The 20,198-nt window shown below is 53.2% G+C and overlaps 2 protein-coding genes across 4 annotated transcripts in view; one reads left to right on the top strand and one right to left on the bottom strand.

Moving 5' to 3' along the window:
* ZZEF1 (zinc finger ZZ-type and EF-hand domain containing 1) overlaps window positions 1-5,305 on the top strand; it is a 47,691-nt gene extending 42,386 nt beyond the window's left edge. For all 3 annotated transcript variants that reach the window (XM_078618454.1, XM_078618453.1, XM_078618452.1), the window contains exons 50-53: window positions 610-705; window positions 1,463-1,622; window positions 2,097-2,286; window positions 2,893-5,305. In XM_078618454.1, the coding sequence (XP_078474580.1) occupies window positions 610-705; window positions 1,463-1,622; window positions 2,097-2,286; window positions 2,893-3,003 (557 nt within the window). In that variant the 3' untranslated portion in view covers window positions 3,004-5,305. The remainder of the gene's footprint in view (window positions 1-609; window positions 706-1,462; window positions 1,623-2,096; window positions 2,287-2,892) is intronic.
* Window positions 5,306-7,426: 2,121 nt separating this feature from the next.
* Window positions 7,427-18,440, bottom strand: LOC144735785 (uncharacterized). The gene is made up of 3 exons (XM_078618308.1): window positions 18,389-18,440; window positions 10,773-10,940; window positions 7,427-9,918 (listed from the first exon to the last, which is right to left on the bottom strand). The coding sequence occupies exons 1-3, from the start codon at window positions 18,431-18,433 to the stop codon at window positions 8,635-8,637; spliced, it is 1,497 nt and encodes a 498-aa protein (XP_078474434.1). The 5' UTR covers window positions 18,434-18,440; the 3' UTR covers window positions 7,427-8,634.
* Between the last annotated feature and the right edge of the window lie 1,758 nt (window positions 18,441-20,198).

Here is a 20,198-nt window from a genome sequence, read left to right as displayed (position 1 = left end):
ATTTAAAGTAAGGGTGTGTTGAGTAGCTCATTAGGGGGTGTGGGTGAGTGTGGTGCCACAGTGGGGTCTGTGGGCTCCATCAGGTGGGGTGGGGGGAGGCAGTGTGGGGGGGTGGGGGGCACACACTGATGGGTATCCACCTCTGCTCCATCAGATGTGCCAATAATGGGGGTGTGTGTGTGTGAGCGAGGAGTGGTGGTGCAGTGGTTAGCGCATAACACCTGGCCAACAGAGTTCCGAATCCCGCTCGTGGTTGAACATAACCGGTAATTACCCGAGCTGGTCCTGGGCCTTCCCCAGGTCGACTCGGACTTCCGCGAGTCGTCGGTGCGGCATGTCATCGTCGGTGCGGCGTGTCATCGTCGGTGCGGCGTGTCATCGTCGGTGCGGCGTGTCATCGTCGGTGCGGCGTGTCATCGTCGGTGCGGCGTGTCATCGTCGGTGCGGCGTGTCAACATCGGCAGTGCAGAGGCGAGGGGCGGCCGGGCGTGGTGCCGGCCACACCCCACCCCCTCGTGCGCCCTACCAGCATTAACAGCACGTGGCCCGCCCCATCAACACGTGCAAGTTGACACGGGTGGGATCCTGACCCTCGTGCTGCCCCTACAGGGGACATGCTGTGCTACAAGTTCACAGGCAGCCGGCAGCAGGACTGGGGCTATCAGTTCACGGTGGTGGCCAAATCCTACGGACTTTTCTACGCAGGTACTGCTGCGACGCCGTGCCTTGAGACCGCCGTCCGTTTCGGCAATGTTTACGGCGATCAAGTGCGTCTGTGCGGCTCGTGGATGTTGAACCGGTCGAGAAGTTTAGAGACGCAGGTGATGATGAGTCTCATTTTGCAAGAGTGACCGCGGGTCACCACAGTGGCAAAAGCATTTGTGTAAAGACAATAAAGTAAATCGAAATGGGTGCTAAAAACAATCGCGTGTGTTACAGAAGACATTTACAGGCATGCAGGAATATAAATCCGTATCAAATGGAATACATTTCGTGCGACAAAAAACTTGGCTTGGAAAAATTACTTGTATTTAACCGTTCATTGCAAAATTAGGTTCCACAAACATCACAATCGAGGCAGGGTGAAATTATTCCATTAATAAGACCCCAAATGTAAAAGTTAGAGCTATTTCAAATTAACCCTGTCAGCCTTCTGCATTCCTCATTCCCACCTCTGTGGCTTCGCTATCGATTATTTAACGTCTTCCAAACGTCTTCCGCCATTACAATCCAAGTGTATTTAATACGTTGCGCAGAACATCCCGTGGAGCCACTTACCCAGCTAGTTTCGGAGGCAAGGGCCCACAGCCACTAACAACAGAGTTATCGTTGGGGTGGAGAGGAGCCCAGCCAGCAGCCAGCCAGGCAACTCGAGGCGTCGATTATTTTTAATCGTAGTACGGCATGGGGTGCTGCGTGTCCCACGTGCGCCGGTACATCGATGTCTGTCGCGCCGCTGCAGGCTTCGCCATCCTGCGAGCGGTGGCGCCGCTGGTGCCCCGAGTGGCCGGCGAGCTGTGGGCCTGGGTGGCGGCCGCGGCGTGCGGCCACACGGGCGAGCAGCGGCTGCAGGCCGTGCACCTCCTGCAGGGGCTGCTGGAGATGCTGCAGCACGAGCGAGGGTAAGAGGCCCACAGGGGCCCGGATAGACCTACAGCAACGGCAGCAGCAGAACCAATTTCGCTGCCGCCACCACCACCACGACCGTCGGTGTGTCTAGAATCGTCACGACCGCCACCACCACTTCCATCACGATGACCGACAATGCTGCTGTCATAACGACCATCAACACCTCCACCGTCAGTGTGTCTATCGTCATCACGACCAACATCACTACCACCTCCATGACCACTACCACCGTGACTACCACCATCAACTACAGCAGCACCGTCAGGGTGCCTAGCATCAACCGCCATGACCACCGCCGTAACGACCACCACCACCACGACCACGATCCCAGACTGGGACAATTCTTCTCATCGCTGGGAGGGAGGGCGGATCGCTGGCAGTGCCAACCGCTCCACTCACGCCCGCGTCCGCTCCCCGTGTCCGCTCCCCGTGTCCGCTCCCCGCGTCCGCTCCCCGTGCGCTCCCAGGACCTGCCACCTGCTGCACCTGCGCCCGCTCTGGAGCTTGCTGCTGGAGCTGGAGGAGCGCGGCACGGGGGACGGCGCCGGCTGGGAGCACCGGGAGCAGGAGGGGAGCGTGCCGCTAAGACGCAGGCTGCTCCCCCAGCTGCAGAGGGCGCTCACCGATCTGTTCTACACGGCCGAGAGATGCGCCCTGGTACTGCTGCCTGTCACGTGACCCCCCCACCCCGACCCGCCGCCCCACATCGCACGCATAATGCTCTCGGCCTCGTCTAGACCACCAACTCAAAAGAGCCGAACGTGTGTGCCTTTATTATTGTTTAAAGAGCACCAACACTAAAATAAATAGGAAATATGGCCATCCCAAATCATCGGGACAGCTGTGAACTGGAGATTTCCTCTTTCGGGGACCCGTCAATGTTTCACAGGCTGAGTGCGTTGAACATGCAATGTGGTGCTCACAAGGCGCACGCACGCAAAGCGTACGGATGGGAGTCTCGCGCCTGCCTGCCGCTAGGGAGCGGCGAGCAGCAGCAGCAGCGGCAGCAGCAGCAGTAGCAGCAGCAGCAGCAGCACACCGTTGTGTGTTTATTAAAACTGTTTCCAGCCCGCTCATTGGATTGTCCCGTTTTTAATGGGGTTTTTGTGATCTTTTACCAAAAAACGAAAACGACTCTTCACCTTCATTCAATAGTGTTGCCCTTTATAATGAAGGCGAAGAGCCGTTTCAGTGTTTTTTGGGGCCTCGTCAGTGAAGCGGAGGACGCTGTATTTGAGCGGCGACCGCCCGTGCTTCTGGCAGGAGCAAGGCGTCGAGGAGGAGTACCTGCGCATCATCTGCGCGGAGGATTCTGCCAAACCCGGCGACGTCGCGACCACGACCTCCGCCACAACCGCCGTGGCATCATCGTGAAGAGGCATCGTGCTGCGTGCACCCCCCCCGTCTCACAGGCCCCCCCCCCCCCCTGGCAGCCAGTACTCACCTGTGAGTCACCTGCACTCCTTTCATTTCTACTCAGCGGACCTCGGCTATGCTGACATGCACTCGCCTGTGTAATGATTAGTGCTCGCCAGTGACTTGTTGTTCATGCATCCACATGCCTGTTAACTTAGCTGCACGGTCATAATCTCACGAGCTCTTACCGGCAATCGCCTCCACTCACCTGTAACCTGCCTACACTCGCGTGCACTCACCTTGACTCACCTTTACTCACCTGTGACTCACATGCCAGCAGTTACCATCCCTCACTCCTCTCTACTCACCTGCACTTGCCAGTACAAAGCTGCACCTTGGCTTTTCTGAGATATAACCATATGCCTCATCTGTCCCCTCACCACTGAGCACTGATTCCTAACCATATGCCTGGTGCGGTGTGTAGAAGAAGCCCTCTCGACGACGGTAATTGGTTTCCACGAAACCGGTCGTTAAGTGATTTGGTCATGAAGCGAGGATAGGAGATGCACGTTAAAGGCCTAATTCGTTCCGATGACATCGAAAGTTACCCTTCTTCACCCAAAAAACATACTTTATAATACTTAAACAATTTATATGAATACATACAGATACTAACGACGTGATAAACACAATATTAAAATAAACATGGTTAATCAATGCATTCATTGATATTTACTGCACCTTAAACAGCCCATCGTTAACGGGGAGTGTTCGGTAAGCGAACACATTGGCCTCTCCGGAGGCACGTCGTGAAGGGATTGGTCGTTCACAGGGGGTGGTCGCTGAGAGGGGTTCTACTTGTGGACATCGACGCTGGGGGAGACGAACGTGACGGCACTCGCCCCAACTGTGTGTGTGTGGAGGCTGCGTGTAGGAATCTCTCTTTTACGTGAATGTGTGCAAATGAGTGTGTGGGCAGATGCACTTTCCTAAAAAAAAGTCTGTTGAGGCTATACAGGCGATTATTGTCTTTTGTTGTATGTATGTTTGAGTGTATGACAGGTGTGTGACTATGATTCCGATTCTGTGTGTGGGGAGCGGTAGTGTAGCAGTTGGCGTGCCGCACTACGTACCTGGCGACCCGAGTTCGATCCCCACGCACGGCCAACACCAGTGACGATTATATATCTGAACCGGTCTTGGTCATCCCCTAGGTCGACTCGGCCTCAAATGAGTACCTGGTGCGGTGTGTAAACTTCGCCACTAGGGAGACAAAGGCGGCCGGGCGTGGTGCTGGCCACCCACCCCCTTCGTGTGACGTGCTGGCCTTAATAGGTGCTCGCTAACGGCACTTGCCCCTACAGTCTGTTCAGGCTATACGGGGGATCTTTGTCTTGTGTGTGTGCGTGCGTGCCTTGCCGCTGACCTCTCGCCTCGCCAGCCCACACGGCGGATGGGGGCTCTTGCTGCACCAGATAGTTCGCTCTGCTGGTGCGGGCCCTTGCTGCACCAGATAGTGCGCTCTGCTGGTGCGGGCCCTTGCTGCACCAGATAGTTCGCTCTGCTGGTGCGGGCTCTTGCTGCACCAGATAGTTCGCTCTGCTGGTGCGGGCCCTTGCTGCACCAGAGAGTGCGCTCTGCTGGTGCGGGCCCTTGCTGCACCAGATAGTTCGCTCTGCTGGTGCGGGCCCTTGCTGCACCAGATAGTTCGCTCTGCTGGTGCGGGCTCTTGCTGCACCAGATAGTTCGCTCTGCTGGTGCGGGCTCTTGCTGCACCAGAGAGTGCGCTCTGCTGGTGCGGGCCCTTGCTGCACCAGATAGTTCGCTCTGCTGGTGCGGGCCCTTGCTGCACCAGATAGTGCGCTCTCCGCCTGTAGGAGGGAGGTGAAGCTCTAATGCACCGTGTGCTGATGCAGCAGCAGCACGCACACGCGGTTTACTTTATCTGCTCTTGCTTGAAGATTCCAGTTTTGTTTTGACGATTAATATTGTTTTGATTTTAGAACAGTTGCTCAGCACGGGGCCCAAAAAAACAGCCAAAACGTTAAGGGGACAGCAACAAACAATACTAGTAGCAAAGTTGTGACAATAGAAAAGAGTCGGTGATGATTTTTTTTAATGAGCGACATTATTTTAAGAGCTCGCTGCAAAGGACGAGGATGGGAGGAGGGATTTGCTGACCCAGCCAGATTAACCAACGTTACCCGTGCCGGTTCCCTCAATGGCTTTTGGTCGCAATTCCAGTGGCAGAAAATGTTGGTAACAATGGTACAGACAGCGATGACAAATTGCATGATGTAATAAAAGACTCGCAACTATGCATTTGTGTGCGGCGTATCCGTGTGTGTGTGGAGGGATTCATGCGGGACTTGAATCTAAGGCCGCACTTTGTTGGTCGTGGAGATGAGACTGTTAAGGACGGGGTCGACTGTGTAACGAAGGCATGATCTCAAGCAGTTTTTCTTCTTCACCTGGGCTGCACGCACCCCCTGGGAGTGCGAGACATGGCCATATATTTTTAAAGGTAAATCATCAACGCAAATTCAGCACGGGCACCTAAGTACAACTTACTTTGTTGAATCAAACCTTTGTACAGTTAATCTTAAAGCTTTCGTGACTGCAGGAATTCATATTCTTTGGGTCTTTCGGTAAAGCCACTTAGAAAAATAATAAAATTATGACGACGTTTCGATCGCAACAATCATGATGATTGTTGCGATCGAAACGTCGTGATAATTTTATTATTTTTCTATCTTCGTGGCTTTACCGAAAGACCCAAAGCCTATGTACAGCATTAACATTATACTGTACATGTGTAGTGACAGCACCGACTGCTGTACAGCAGCAACAACTGCAGGTGGACACTTGGCGCACACGCCGCTGAGCATATCCACAGTGTGTGTGTGTCCTGGCAGGGCGGAGGAACTGGGGCAAGGGTCACGGTAGACCTCGTGAGGAAGCCCCTGGAACCCTCTGGTGGGTTCGAGAAGGGAGGCACAGCTAGGGCGGAGCCAAGCCGCGTCGAGGGGAATAAAAGCAGCGGAGAGCGAGTGCTCGGGGCTGCCGGTTACAATCATGTGCGGTGAGGGGAGGCAGAGCCTCACCTGTCATGCTCCAATGAAAATAGCTTACGAAAAGTTTAAAAATAATAATACAATAAATATTTAGATGTTTCCACTGATCTGTGTTTTTAATGTCATTTCTGTATTCCATTAATTTTTATAGTCAAAATCGCCAAGTTTGCGGAGCTCCGCTGCAAATACAGGAAGAGACGAGAGGTGAGGCAGCGACGAGCTCAGCCTCCCCTCTGATTGCGCAACCCCTCAGTAACCGTATGGAGCGCGGGCAGTCAGCACGTGCCTGTTACTATCTCAGTATGTTACCAATGCAATGTTTGTAGACCCCTTCATTTCATGTCCTCGCCTTCCATACTCGCGAACAAGCCTTGCCCCAAAGTCTGTTAAGGCTACACGGGGGATCTTTGTCTTTAAGCGTGTGAGTGGTGTACGGAGCAGTGTGCAGCACTCTGTCACGTGTCCGCCACTGCATCGCCACTTGCAATTCTTCGGCTTTTCTCTTCTTAAATAAAGTTCCTTGCCACCGTCATTGTGACGCAGCTATCGTGGTTACCCTGCCCGGGAGTGGTGGAAGTCCAAAATGGAATCGGACACAGGGAGGCAGGGAACAGAGAGAGAGAGACGGGGAAGATTGGGAACGAAGGGGATACGTTCCCCAGCTCTTGTGCCCATGCCTGATCACCCGGGGATGCTGGAGGAGTCGCAGGCACCGTTATGGTAGGGGGGGGGGGGGCACGTGGACGAAATGAGAAGAGGCTCCCCCCCCCTCTCTTCGTGAAGGTTGCTCAATCATTCGACAGTGGCGCCACCTTCAGGGCGACAACAGCACACAGACCACAGCCCAGCCCTGCAGCACACAGCCCAGCCCTGCAGCACACATGCAATAGGTGTGCTGGACACACGGTGGGTGGTGATGGGGGGGACGGAAGGAGGAGCCACGACTCGGCCTGCGCTTCTCTCTGATTCATGCAGAGACGCGTGGAGACCGCGACTCTCAGAGACGAGAGGGATGAGAGACGAGATGGGAGAGATGAGAGAGATGGGAGACGAGAGGGATGAGAGATAGAGAGACACGGGAGAGATTAGAGAGATGGCAGAGACGAGAGGGATGAGAGATGAGAGACACTGGAAACTGATTTTCCACGTTGAACAAGATGTCAAAATAAATACCGGCAATGCTTCCACTTAGCGGTTGAACTGATTTGACAAACACATTTAACACATTCTGCGTCATCCACAGAGCATTGGGATGCAGAGTTAAAGTCTGAGGGCAACAGAAATGCGGAGAGACAGAGGCGTGATGTCTGCTTGTGTCTTTATACTCTCCACGTAATGATGCCAATGATTATTTTGTGAAGAGCCTCTGCGTGCACTCATCTTTATTCGTACTGGAAGTACAGCAGAGCACAACAACCATACACTACTAACACTGTAAGAAGATATACTTGCAATACAAAGTTATACGAGGAAGTTAACATCGTCATAATCATAACGTTAACATTAATACTGCACCTTGTATTGTGAAAGATTATATCATGGCCAATTACACACAAGCGACATTGTTTGTATGTCTTTTTAGCGATGGGAGGATACCAGCGAAGACAGAGGAAAACATACAAACTCCGCACAGAAAGTCAGGAATCGAACGCAGGCACTTCTTGATGTGAGGTTCCCTCCTGCCCTTCTGGCAAGCAGAATGTGATCCGTGCATTGACATAAACCCTTTGGTAAAAAAAAAAAAAGGCACGCGTTATATATGAGCGTATCATTTTGTTACGAACACATGAGGGGGGATAAAAATAACTTTGCTCAAGCAAAAAAGCTACGCTCATTCTGTTACAAAAGTTTGTCAAAAAAGTAAAAATCACCAAATAAATGCCCTTCCTTATCTGGAAAATGATCCACATCCCACAGCCCAGTCACCGTAATGTTCCACAACGCACCTGATCGTTGAATCCATCTCTCCGGGGCTTTACTTTGATTGCCCAGCGCACACGTGCCAGGGTCGCCAGTGGACTGCAATATGTCCCACGTGACCAGTAGCCACGAACTTTTTAGCGAGAGTTTAAACAGCACTGGGTGTGGTTGCGCTGGCTGCGTAAGTCTCTTCTCGGCCATCAAATTGGACAAAACCAGGAGAGGAGAGAAATCGAGCAAGAATCAGCCACAGCCTCAACGCTCCTACCCCATGTGTGTGAAGCAGCCTGCACGAGCGGGTGCCAGGGGGTGGGCCCTGCACCATCAGATGTCCCCTTTCACCCACGCAGGCTCACTCTCCTTCGTGGTAGATCACTGTTACAGCGCCCCCCCCCCCCGCTCCACACATACACACAACCCCCTCATCCAAGAGGAGCTTGCCCTGGGTCCATACACATTCAGCAGCAGCAGCAGCCGTCCTCCACTGGCTGATCGTCATTGTTTCCACGCTCCTGCTACTGTCCCCCGTCCTTCCCGTCTCTTCCAACCACCATCCGCCTCGATCACCTTCCATCACCTTCCGCGAGCGTCACCACCCTCCTGACAAGACCGTACTGCAGCAGTCTGAGTTCAGGGGGACGCTCCCTATCCCCCACTACTGTTGGCTGCACATCCCCCTGCCTTTCTTGCTCTTCTTTGCCTTGCCCGGTTTTGCAACCTCCACCTCCTTCTCCTCCTTCTCCTCGTGTCGCTCAGCAATGGTTAGCGGCGGAGCGGCCGGTTCCAGCACGGAACAGCGGACCACGGCCTGCCCCTCGCGGATGGACACCTGCACCAGCTTCCCCGGCTCCTGTCCCGCCGCGTCCACCTCTCCCCTCCGCCGGTCCCCTCCGGCTGTCGGCGCTGACGGCGCCCGACCTTTGCCGTGCTGCCCCCCCTCCTCCGGCCGCTTCTTCTGCCGCATCGGCACGGCCGGCGCTTGTCGTCGTTGTGGCGGTGCCGCTGCCGCCGCCGCAACCATCCCTCCTGGCCGAGGAGATGTCCGATGAGCTTCCGCCTCGGCCACGTTGGACGGGACCGCGACGAGCACGGCCTGGAGAATCCGGGGCAGCTCCGACGTTCTTGCCATCGCCTTCGTCAGCGGCGCATCCGCCGACTGCGTCGGTGCGGTTTCCATGGGTTCGGCACCGATGGTGAGCCCCTCCGCTTGCCGGGTGTCTGACCATTTTCCATCCGCGTCGCCGGGCAGGAGAGCATCGCTTCGCTTGCCCCCGCTGCTGCCACGGTCGTCGTCGGTGGTGGTAGTGGCCACCGCCACCACCGCCTCTGCCACCACCTCTGCCACCACCGCCTCCGCCACCAACGCCTCTGCCACCACCGCCTCCGCACGGTGCCTGAAGGCGGGCGGAATAGAGATGGGCTTGGGAAGGGCGACGTCAACTCCGCGCTCTGCAGCTGACACTGTCGGTTTTGTCTCCGGGAGCCGTCGCGACTCCGTCGCCGTCTCCGATTCGGTGCCGGCCTCCGTGTGTTCCGCCGCCCCTCCCCGTGTCGTGGCAGCGCTGTCCAGATGATCCAAGAGGCTCCGCGTGGTGACCGATGGACGCTCGCTCTCCTGCTCTGCTGAAGTCGGTGTTCTTGTCTCCTCACCAACATCCTCCGACAACTTTTTCTCCTCCTCCGGCTTTTCATCCTCCTCCTCTTCCTCCTCCTCCTCCTCCTCGTACTTCTCAACAACCTTCTGCTCGTACCGCGAGACCATTGCCTTGACCTCCACGCTCGAGTCGCTCGCCTCCTGCACCGCTGAGGGTTTGCGGTCGTCTGCCCGGCACCTGCTCAGGTCAACCCTGATGAGCGGCTTGTCGCCGGGGCTGGGCGCAAACTTCAGGAACAGCTCGAAGGCTTCGTCCTCGATGGCTTCGTACAAACGGGCGTAATCCTGCAAGCGTGCGCGTGGACACAGATGCGACACCACAAACCCATTTGCGAAAATGTTGACTCGCATAGAGATCCGTAGAGCTACAGACACTTACATAGAGGCGGGTAGATTCGCACACAGACACACTGACTCAGAGACACTAACAGTCTCCCATAGAGACCCGTAGATGTACATAGAGACCCATACACTAACAGAGAGACCGATAGACTTGCACACAAAACAAATAGGTCACATAGATATTGTTGGGTCTTTCGGTAAAGTCACATAGATAGGTTCAAAGAAAATAACACAAAATAACAAAAAACTACGATGTTTCGATCGCAAGACAAGCGGTCGTCTTCAGGAAAAGGGGGGTTTAGCTTCCAAGGCAAACTGTCTTTGAACCTACCTACGTGACTTTACCAAAAGATACAAGAATATTAATTCCTGCACTCACGAAAGCTTTAAGTCAAGAGGTCACAGAGACCCATGAACTCACATAGAGACCCATAGTTACACAGAGCCCCATAGACTTCCACAGAGCCCCATAGACCTACACACAGCCCCATAGACCTACACACAGCCCCATAGACCTACACAGAACCCCATAGACTCACACAGAGCCCCATAGACTCACACAGAGCCCCCATAGACTTACACAGAGCCCCATAGACCTACACAGAGCCCCATAGACTCACACAGAGCCCCATAGACTCACACAGAGACCCATAGACTCACACAGAGACCCATAGACCCACACAGAGCCCCATAGACCAACACAGAGCCTCATAGACCTTCACAGAGCCCTGATCGACCTACAGAGAGACGCGTACACTCGGAGGGACCCCCGGCGAGGTGAGTGTTCGTGCGCGCACCCCGAGGTAGTCGCCCTCGTTGAAGATCTGCGGCGGCAGCGCGGAGGGGTCCCCCGCGCGGCTCCTCATCTCATCGAGGACGCGCTCGTCCACCGACACGTCGATCAGCTGGTAGGGCACGCGCCTGCTCTCCAGGATCCGCGTCACCTCCCGCTGCCGCTGCCTGATCTGCGCGCGGACGGGCCCGTGGCGTTGCGCATGGAGGGAATGAGAGAGGGGGGGGAGAGCGAACGGCCGGATGGCAACAGGCGGTCGGAGTCATTGTGCTGGGGCAAAGCAGGAGAGCGCCTCTCGTCCGTGACCCCTGTCGCCCGCCAAATCTCTCTGCGACCCCAACGCGGCTTCGGACAAACGGACGTGATCCTGCAAGTGCGCGCGCGGACACGGATGCGACACCACAAACCCATTTGCAAAAATTTTGCTCGCATAGAGATCCGTGGAGCTACAGACACTTACATAGAGGCAGGTAGATTCACACACAGACACACTGACTCAGAGACACTAATAGTCTCACATAGAGACCCAGAGCCTCACATAGAGACCCACACACTAACACAGAGGCCGATAGGCTCGCATAGAAACCAATGAACTCACATAAAGACCTAGAGCCTCACATAGAGACCAATAGGTCACACAGAGCCTATCAACAGATCGTTGAGGCAAGTGCTGTTAGCGAGTACCTATGAAGATCGGCACGGCACACGAGGGGGTGAGTGGGCCAGTCACCACGCTCGGCCGCCTTTGTCTCCCTAGTGGCGCTGTTTACTACACATCGCACCGTGTACTCAATTGAGGCCGAGTCGACCTAGAGGAGGCCCAGGACCGGTTTAGATAATCGTCACTGGCGGTGTTGGCCGCGAGCGGGAATCGAAATCAGGTCGGCGGATTCGTAGCGTGGCGCGCTACATTACCGCTTACACAAAGACCCGTGGTCCTATTAACCGTGACCCTATTATAATAGGAGCTTGTGACGCCCATTATCCTATTCTTTGCGTGGGATGCCCAAATATGTGGTGCTTATCTGCGAGAAGTTGGGGGTGTTTAGGATGAATGTGCCCGATTAACTTCTATTATCCGCAAGAGTGTGTTACTCTTATTAACCCACTCGTGTTCCCCGTGCCGCATCGCGGGAAAAGGCTTCCCCATTATCTGCAAATATGCGGATAAAAATGTCTTTATTAGCATATTCATCATAATTACAGCAGCCTACGACCGTCACCACCACAATCATCACCCCCCCTCCCTGCTCAAGTGAGCACCACCTCGTGGAACCGCGCGAGAAGTTCTTGTCCTGTGGAAAGCAACACGTGCCCCTGTCATAGTAATGTGGAATCCCCGCCACCGAATGATAAGCACCACCTTTGGAGACGGCCCCACTTACAGATTGAAAACGAATTTCTTGATAACTGCTTTGTGTGTTTAGTGTGACACGCATGCAGGCGTAACACACACGCAGGCGTGACACACACACAGGCGTGACACACACAGAGGTGTGACACACAGGCAGGCGTGACACACACGCAGGCGTGATAGACAGGCGTGACACACATACAAGCGTGACACACAGGCAGGCGTGACACACACGCAGGCGTGATAGACAGGCGTGACACACATACAAGCGTGACACACAGGCAGGCGTGACACACACGCAGGCGTGACACACATACAGGTGTGACACACAGGCAGGCGTGACACACGCAGGCGTGACACACAGGCAGGCGTGACACACAGGCAGGCGTGACACATACAGGCGTGACACACATACAGGCACGTACGAACTTATGCCCTGGCAGTCATGAGCCACAGCGCTGCGCCTCCCAGGCACGCGTGAAAACACGCGCGGGATAAATCGGTCACACAAAGGAGACATCGACACCCGAGCCCCCCCCCCACTCTGCAGATGCCCCCCCCCGTACCCCCCCACGTGCTGCAAACGCACGGGAGCGGTGGCGCAGCGATTAGCGCACTTGGAGCGTGACCCAACGCGGCGACCTCCCGACTTCCCATTCCCGCTCACGGCTCCAACATCGGCGACGATGATCTGAACCGGGTCCTTCCTGGGTCTACCTCCCCTAGGTAGGCTCGGCCGTAAAAGAGTACCGGCTGCGGTGTCTAAACATCAGCGCTTAGGAGACAAAGGTGGCCGGGCGTGATTCTGGCCACAATACAAAGATCCCCCGTATAGCCTGAACAGACTGTCGGGGCAAGTGCTGTTTGCGAGTAGCACCTACGAAGGCCAGAACGGAACACGAGAGGGGTGGGTGGCCAGCACCACGCCCGACCGCCTTTGTCTCCCCAGTGGCGATGTTTTTACACACCGCACCAGGTACTCATTTGAGACTGAGTCGACCTAGAGGAGGAGGCCCAGGACCGGTTCAGATAATCGTCACCGGTGTTGGCCGTGAGCAGGAATCGAACTCGGGTCGCCGGGTTCGTAGCGCTGACCGCTATACCACCAAGGGGCTCTGCCAACTTACGAAGTTTTTTTTTACTTCCCAACAAAACTTGAACCTAACTCGTTCGTAGTTAGAGGAGTCGCCGTATAGATGTATCAACACACCAAGATGTGCATTGCATTAGCCTTGTCCAGACCACCAGCTCCAAAGAACTGCATCTGTCGGAGTATGTCGAGTACTGTAATCAACATCTCTGCTCGCCAACAGCACTAGCCCCTACCGTCTGGGCCATACGGGGGAAGTTTGTCTTTGCGCTGCTATGCGCGGGTGTGCGTGAGTGATTAATTCTGTGAAAGTGAATCCGCGTCTCAGTGTGTGTGTGTGAGAGTGTGAATGTGGGGGAGCGGTGGCGCAGTGGTTAGCGCACTGTGCTACGAACCCAGCAAATCCCCGAGTTTGATTCCCGTTCACGGCCAATGACAGTGGGCAGATAAATATCTGAACCGGCCCTGGCCCTCCCTCCCCTAAGTCGACTCAGCCTTAAAGGATTACCTGGTGTGGTGTGGGGAGATAGAGGTGGCCGGGCGTGATATTGGTCGTCCACCCCCTTCGAGTGCTGTGCCGGCATTCACAAGTGCTCGCCAACAGCACTTGCCCCAACAGGCTGCTGAAGGCAGTACGGGGGACCTTTGCCTTTGCCAGGGTGTGTGTCAGTGTGTGTGTCAGGCAGCACGGCAGGGCTCGCGAGGCTATATTTAGTGGCGCTCCACTGTACGGAGAGTGGAGAAACATCGCGCTCATTCCCATCTGCGTGTCCCCTTACGCGCAGTTACACGGATTCCAATTTAGTCTTTGAACCAGTCTGTGTCTGTGCTGCTGTGTTGCTGATGCTGCTGATGCTGCTGCTGCGTAGGCGGTGGTGCACAACTCACAATAACAACTCAACACGTCTGACAATAGCACCGTGTGGCCTTGAAAGGACAATTATCATGGATGACGTTTCGAGCAAAAGCCCTTTTTCAGCGCACATAGGGATGCCAACTTTGTGGCCAACTCTCTCTGCCCTCTATGTGCAATAAAGCAGGTGCGTTGCCCGAAACGTTGCCAATTATATCTCTGTTTTAAAGCCACGTGGCGTCATCGACGCGCTTGTTTTTGGGTTTGGCCACGTGATGGTTTTTTGACAAAAATTATTGTCTGAAACCCTCCACCACCCGACTAGATTGTCTCGTCTTCACAGATAGTGTTATTATGTTTGTGTGGTCAATGTATTTATCAGACTATGTTCAATGTATTTATCAGACTATGATCAATGTATTTATCAGACTATGATCAATGTATTGTATTGACGTATCAATTTAAGCTATCAATGTATTTATCAAAATCTGATAAATGCATTGTAATGATGTATCAATGTATTGTATCAATGTATTGATCAAATTCTGATCAATGCTTAGATCAGATTCTGATCAATAAATCTCAGCCTCTTGACCAGTGGGTCGGGACCCCTTACGGCCGGATTCAACATCGAAGTGCGGCGACGTTTCGCCTAAACCGCGATTATCTTCAGGGAGAAAGAAAACTTCAAACACATTCGTCATTAACACTGTGTGTGTATGTGTGTGTATGTCGACCCGTGGCAACTGGGTCTGCCCCGTGACCTCCTGCCAGCGGGCGTTCGACACTTCACGTGGCCTCAAGGTGCACATGGCCTGGCACAAGCGTCGTGGTGACGTCACCGCCACTTAGTGGCGAATGGCGGTTGTTGTTGTATGTGTGTATGTGTGTGTATGTGTGTGTGTATGTGTGCGCGGCCTTAAAAAAAATTAATCAGCGACGTTTCGGGGCCATGGCCCTTCTTTATAGCACATATATAGAGAAGCAAGCGGAGAGAGAGAGTGGATGATAAAGAGGTTTTTGGGTTGTATTTCATGAATATCTAAATGTCATTAACCCCGCCGCCACCACTCGACACAGTCAATCAGTAAGGGGTTTGTCACAGAAACAAAAACGTGTCCCCCCCGCCCCGTACCCCACCCACGTGCTGTAAATAAACGCACGGGAGCGGTGGCGCAGCGGTTAGCGAACTTGGAGCGTGACCAGTTTTCATTCCCGCTCACGGCTACAACATCGGCGACGATTATCTGAACGGGGTCCTCCCTGGGTTTACTCTCCAACACACCGGTGTGCTGGACTAGTAACGAATTGCCACGTTTTGTTTACGTGACAAACTTTACTAATTGGCTGTGTCGGGTGGTGGCGGGCTTAACGACCCATTCATATTCACGCGATTTAACCCAACAAAAAAACACTCATGGATAATATTGGTCGCGAAAGCTTACTGAGTGTTAAACTGGATGATAAAGAGTTGGGGGCTGAGATTGTTTACACCATGACGGCCCAGATGATGAGAATTACATTTTAAAAAGAAAGTTATGATCACCAGTTTTTAAAAAGGCCTATGAATAGTTACACGCATAGTAGCCATCGAGTAACAGACGAAGAGTCACGAGTAGTGCCCCTAATCGCGGGCTCTGACGCTCGCAAATGCTGAGGAATGCTCTCCACATTTGACCATGTAGGGCAGTGCTTCTTAACGTTTTACTGCAGCCTTAAAAACCCCTTTGGTTCTCAATCGTAAAAAAAATTCAATAAACACATAGGGCTCGATGGAACAAGGTTGTACTTACGTGCCCGTGTTCAAGTTGTCTTTTCGATTATTTACCGTCTAAAGAAAAAATTGCCCATGTCTCAAACCCCCCAGAAAGGGCATCTCACACCCCCAGGAGGTGCGTGCACCCCGGGCTAAGAGCTAGCGATGTAGGGCTATTGTAGACCTTTAACAACACACACGAAGACGCGCACAGACGTTGCGTGTCCAAAAAGCTCTCCGCGTTATGCAAAACCACCAGCCCCAAAAGAACTGCGCGCGCAGGGCCGTACAGGGGATTGCATTGTAAACAATCTGTGGGTTCTGATGTTGAGATAATCATTATAGTTGGTTATTTACCCAAGGAAGCCACCGTTAAAATAGAGATGTTGTGAATAACGAAACAATAGTTTATCTTTAATGGAAATTGGTTCGTAACAACCACGTTACCTGCCTCGCCTGGTAGGCTGGAGTACGTGGGTTCGATCCCGATCCTGACGCCTGCTGTATATTTGTAGTTTGCGTGTTCTCCCCTTGGTCGCGTGGATTTTTCTCTAGGTCCTCCACTTTCCCCCTCCACGTTTAGAGTCGGCGTGCGTTCAAAGTCTTTGTCTGCTGCTATAAATGTCCACACGGCGATGAGCCGCTTCCTTAAGCTATCATTTGTCATATCCAGCTCGCTTCTGAAAAAAGAGCGATATCGTTCAGTGGGCCTTACCTGATCAAGCAAATAAAATCAGTTTATAGTTTAGGATAAACGAACCACTTTTAATTGTATTGATAGGACGGTAATGTCATTTGTTTATCTGCGGATAACTTGTTTTCAGCAGAGTACTGCTGGCAATGACACGTTTTGGCCAATACTTGTTTCGAACGAGTGTGTTTGTTTTCTACGGCAGGAAACCAGAAGACCCAGAGAAACAATATTGTGGGGATAGCACTCAAAGTTCTGGTCCCACGCACCCACTTGCTGTACTGCCATTTCCACCTCGCAGCAGCAGCGGGTTATTGGGAGTTTCAACAATTCTCTACGTGATCTACCAATTCTTGCATCTGGAGCGCTGTATTAGGGGCGTGTACCATCATCACATCCGGCTGACCGTGAGTGAATTCTCGTCTTTCTTGTTTGTGATTATGAACAAAGTCAAAGTGACTTCCAGGGGCTCATCTGCCGTTTACATCCCTACAGAGCCAATGCTGGAAATTCGTTCTATCGACCCTGGCGGTAGTCAGCCCACCATCCCTCCCGGAACGACAAACTGATATTGTAATTGGGTTTTTACCCTTTAATCTGGCAACAAAATTGACACCTTTTTTACAAGGAGTGATGTTTGCATTGACCACAATACCTGCGGTCGGAATGCAAACAAAAAACACAACTCTGATAATATATGCACTGTCCTTGAAATTGATTGGTCCACACCCGAGACAGCTTTTCTTAGAGCCGAGTCATCTGGTCCAACACCATGTGAGACTCCTTGTAAAAAAGGTTTCTGTTTTGTTGCCAGATAAAAGGGTAAAAACCCAATTATCATATTTTGCTACTGGCAAAGGAGGTTCCAATGGTGGGAACAAAGTGATAGTTCTTGTATTGATCCCAGAGGGATGGATCATGGGCTGAGTCAACCCCCAACAATCCGGATTGCGAGCCGGTTGGATTGACCGCCGCGCCACGGGATCACGAACGAACATCCGAGCGATGCTTCTGCACAGACCTGGCTAAACAGACTCCTCTAGAGCAGTGGTTCATAACTTTCACTGCAGCCCTCAGTCGTCAGAAAATGTACAATCTTAATAACCACGTGGGGTTTGATGAAGCAAAGTAAGTTGCGACTTACGTGCCCGCGCCTAAATTGTGTTTTTGGTCATTTACCTTCTAAAAAAAATCTGGAGCTGTCTCGCACCCCCAGAAAGGGCGTTGAGAACCACTGCTCTCGAGAATACATTTGCATGACACAAACCGCAACACGTGCCATCGTTCTACAATCGTGGTGGACTGCATACAACGTGAAAACAACGTTGGTACGCGAATGCATTCGTCTCTTGGGCAATCCTCCTGCTGTATAGTTGCCCCTTAGTCTAACCGTGATGCGCGCCCTGGGGGGGGGGGTTAAATGACCATACTTCACCACACTGGCGAGCGCCGGTTGGCCATGTGGGGCATTGGAATAACATTCCGAAACTCGTGGGATGCTGAGGTTAATTTACTGTTTGAAAAAGCGATTGAAATCCAATGAGGTGAGGTCATACGACACGTAATAAACGCGCAGATTGTATCGCTCTATGCGGTGCTAGTGGTGGTGGTAGTAGTGGTAGTGGTTGTGGTGCTGGTGGTAGTAGTGGTGGTGCTAGTGGTGGTAGTAGTGGTAGTGGTGCTAGTGGTTGTGGTGGTTGTGGTGCTGGATGTGGTGGTGCTGGTAGGCACACAAAGATAAACCACACGAGTAGCGCACACAAAGACAAAGATCCTACGTATAGCCTTAACAGACTGTTGGGGCAAGTGCTGTTAACAAAGTCCTCCCCACATAGAACTACAATCGGGCACAACTCACAAGTCCGTGTGGACTTACCTGTCTGGACGGGGTGACGCTGGTATAATATACGTCCACCGCCATGGTGAGTGGTGAGTATGAGTGGTGAGTGTGGGGGTGAGTGGTGAGTGTGAGGGGTGAGTGTGAGTGGTGAGTGTGAGGGGTGAGTGTGAGGAGTGAGTGGTGAGTGTGGGGGTGAGTGTGGTTAGTGTGAGTGGTGAGTGTGAGGAGTGAGTGGTGAGTGGTGAGTGTGGGGGTGAGTGGTGAGTGTGAGGGGTGAGTGGTGAGTGATTGGTGAGTGTGAGGAGTGAGTGGTGAGTGATTGGTGAGTGATTGGTGAGTGTGAGGAGTGAGTGGTGAGTCAGACAGCTGTGAGAAGTGTGCAGGGTGAGTGAGGCGGCTCTGCTGAGAGTAGTCAACTTCTCACTGCAACTTTTCCCCTCTCTCTCTCTCTCCCACTCCCCCCTCTCCCCCCTCTCCGTCCTTCTCTCCCCCTCTCCCTGTCTCTCCCCCTCTCCCTGTCCCCCCCCTCTTCCTTTTTTCCCTCCCCCTGTCCCTCTCCCCCTCCCCCTGTCCCCCCTCTCCCCCCTCTCCCTCCCCCTCCCTCCCCCTCCTTCCTCCTCCCCCTGTCCCTCTCCCCCTCTCCCCCCTCCCCTTGTCCCTCTCCCCCCTCCCCCTGTCCCTCGCCCCCCCCTCTCTGTCTGCGCAGAGCAGCAGCCCGGACCGCGACCCCACGGGGCGCTTGGCGTGGGCCGTGCCTGCAGGGGCGCGGTGATGCTGCTGATGATGATGCTGCTGCTGATACTGCTGCTGCTGATGATGATGCTGATACTGCTGATACTGCTGCTGATGATGATGCTGATGATGATGCTGATGATACTGCTGCTACTGCTGATGATACTGCTGCTACTGCTGATGATGATGCTGATGATGATGCTGAAGATGCTGCTGATGCTGCTGCTGGTGACAGCAGGAAACCAAACTGTTCATTTTTGTATTTCTCCAGGTGAGCCCCACTGAGCTCCACCACAGCTCTTTTTCAGAAGCGATCTCGCCTCAAATGATAGCTCAACAAAGTGGCCTATGACGTGGAGATGTATAGCAGCAAGCCAAATGCTCTACACGCAACGTTGATTCTGATTGTGGAGGGGAAAACCGGAGGATCCGCAGAAAATTCCACACTCACGGGGAGAGAGAGACACGCAAACTCCAAATATACAGCAGCAGCAGGCGTCAGGGTTGGGATCGAACCCACGACCTCCTTCATCCCAGGCGAGGTAGTTAACATCTAGCCACCGTGGCGTCAAAATTAATTTGACATTGATGGTTCTAATGTTTACAGTTATTAGTATGAAAGTGATGATGGTGTTGCACAGAAAATGGTCAAACATCAATTGGTTGCATTTCCCTCTCGACGAAGATGATGACGATGACGATGAGATGTTCTGGTTTGTCTCGCAGCTACCATCGAGTTAATCGACTGCTGTTCATGTATCGGATTCCTTCGCGTTCTTCACGTTAGATTTATTTTCCAGATTGAATAAATCAGGATCTTATGGTAAATATTCCAGTTCAAATGGTGGCTGGGCCTTGGGCAAACTCCACAACGTGGGCCCGCCAATGCCTTCGAACTCCCCAGTGGGACACGCGTTACATCTGACTCCGTGACGGCGAAGTGCGGCGCTCCGAATCGCCGTTCCCGAGGGACGGATCTGTTAGCAGCTGCTTCTTCATCATCGCCTCGGCTTGTAAGAGGCGTCTCCTGGCTACGAGTTGGTCGCGCTTTGCCCTCTTGGTGATGCTCAAACACCAAGGAGACATTCTCTCAGGTTGTGTTGCCTCCGAAACG

This window comes from Lampetra planeri, chromosome 57 (genome assembly GCF_965212315.1).
Source record: "Lampetra planeri chromosome 57, kcLamPlan1.2.h2, whole genome shotgun sequence".
Lineage (NCBI taxonomy): Eukaryota > Metazoa > Chordata > Hyperoartia > Petromyzontiformes > Petromyzontidae > Lampetra > Lampetra planeri.
The sequence above is the reverse complement of the archived record's forward strand: the minus strand, read 5'-3'. Positions and strand labels throughout refer to the sequence as shown.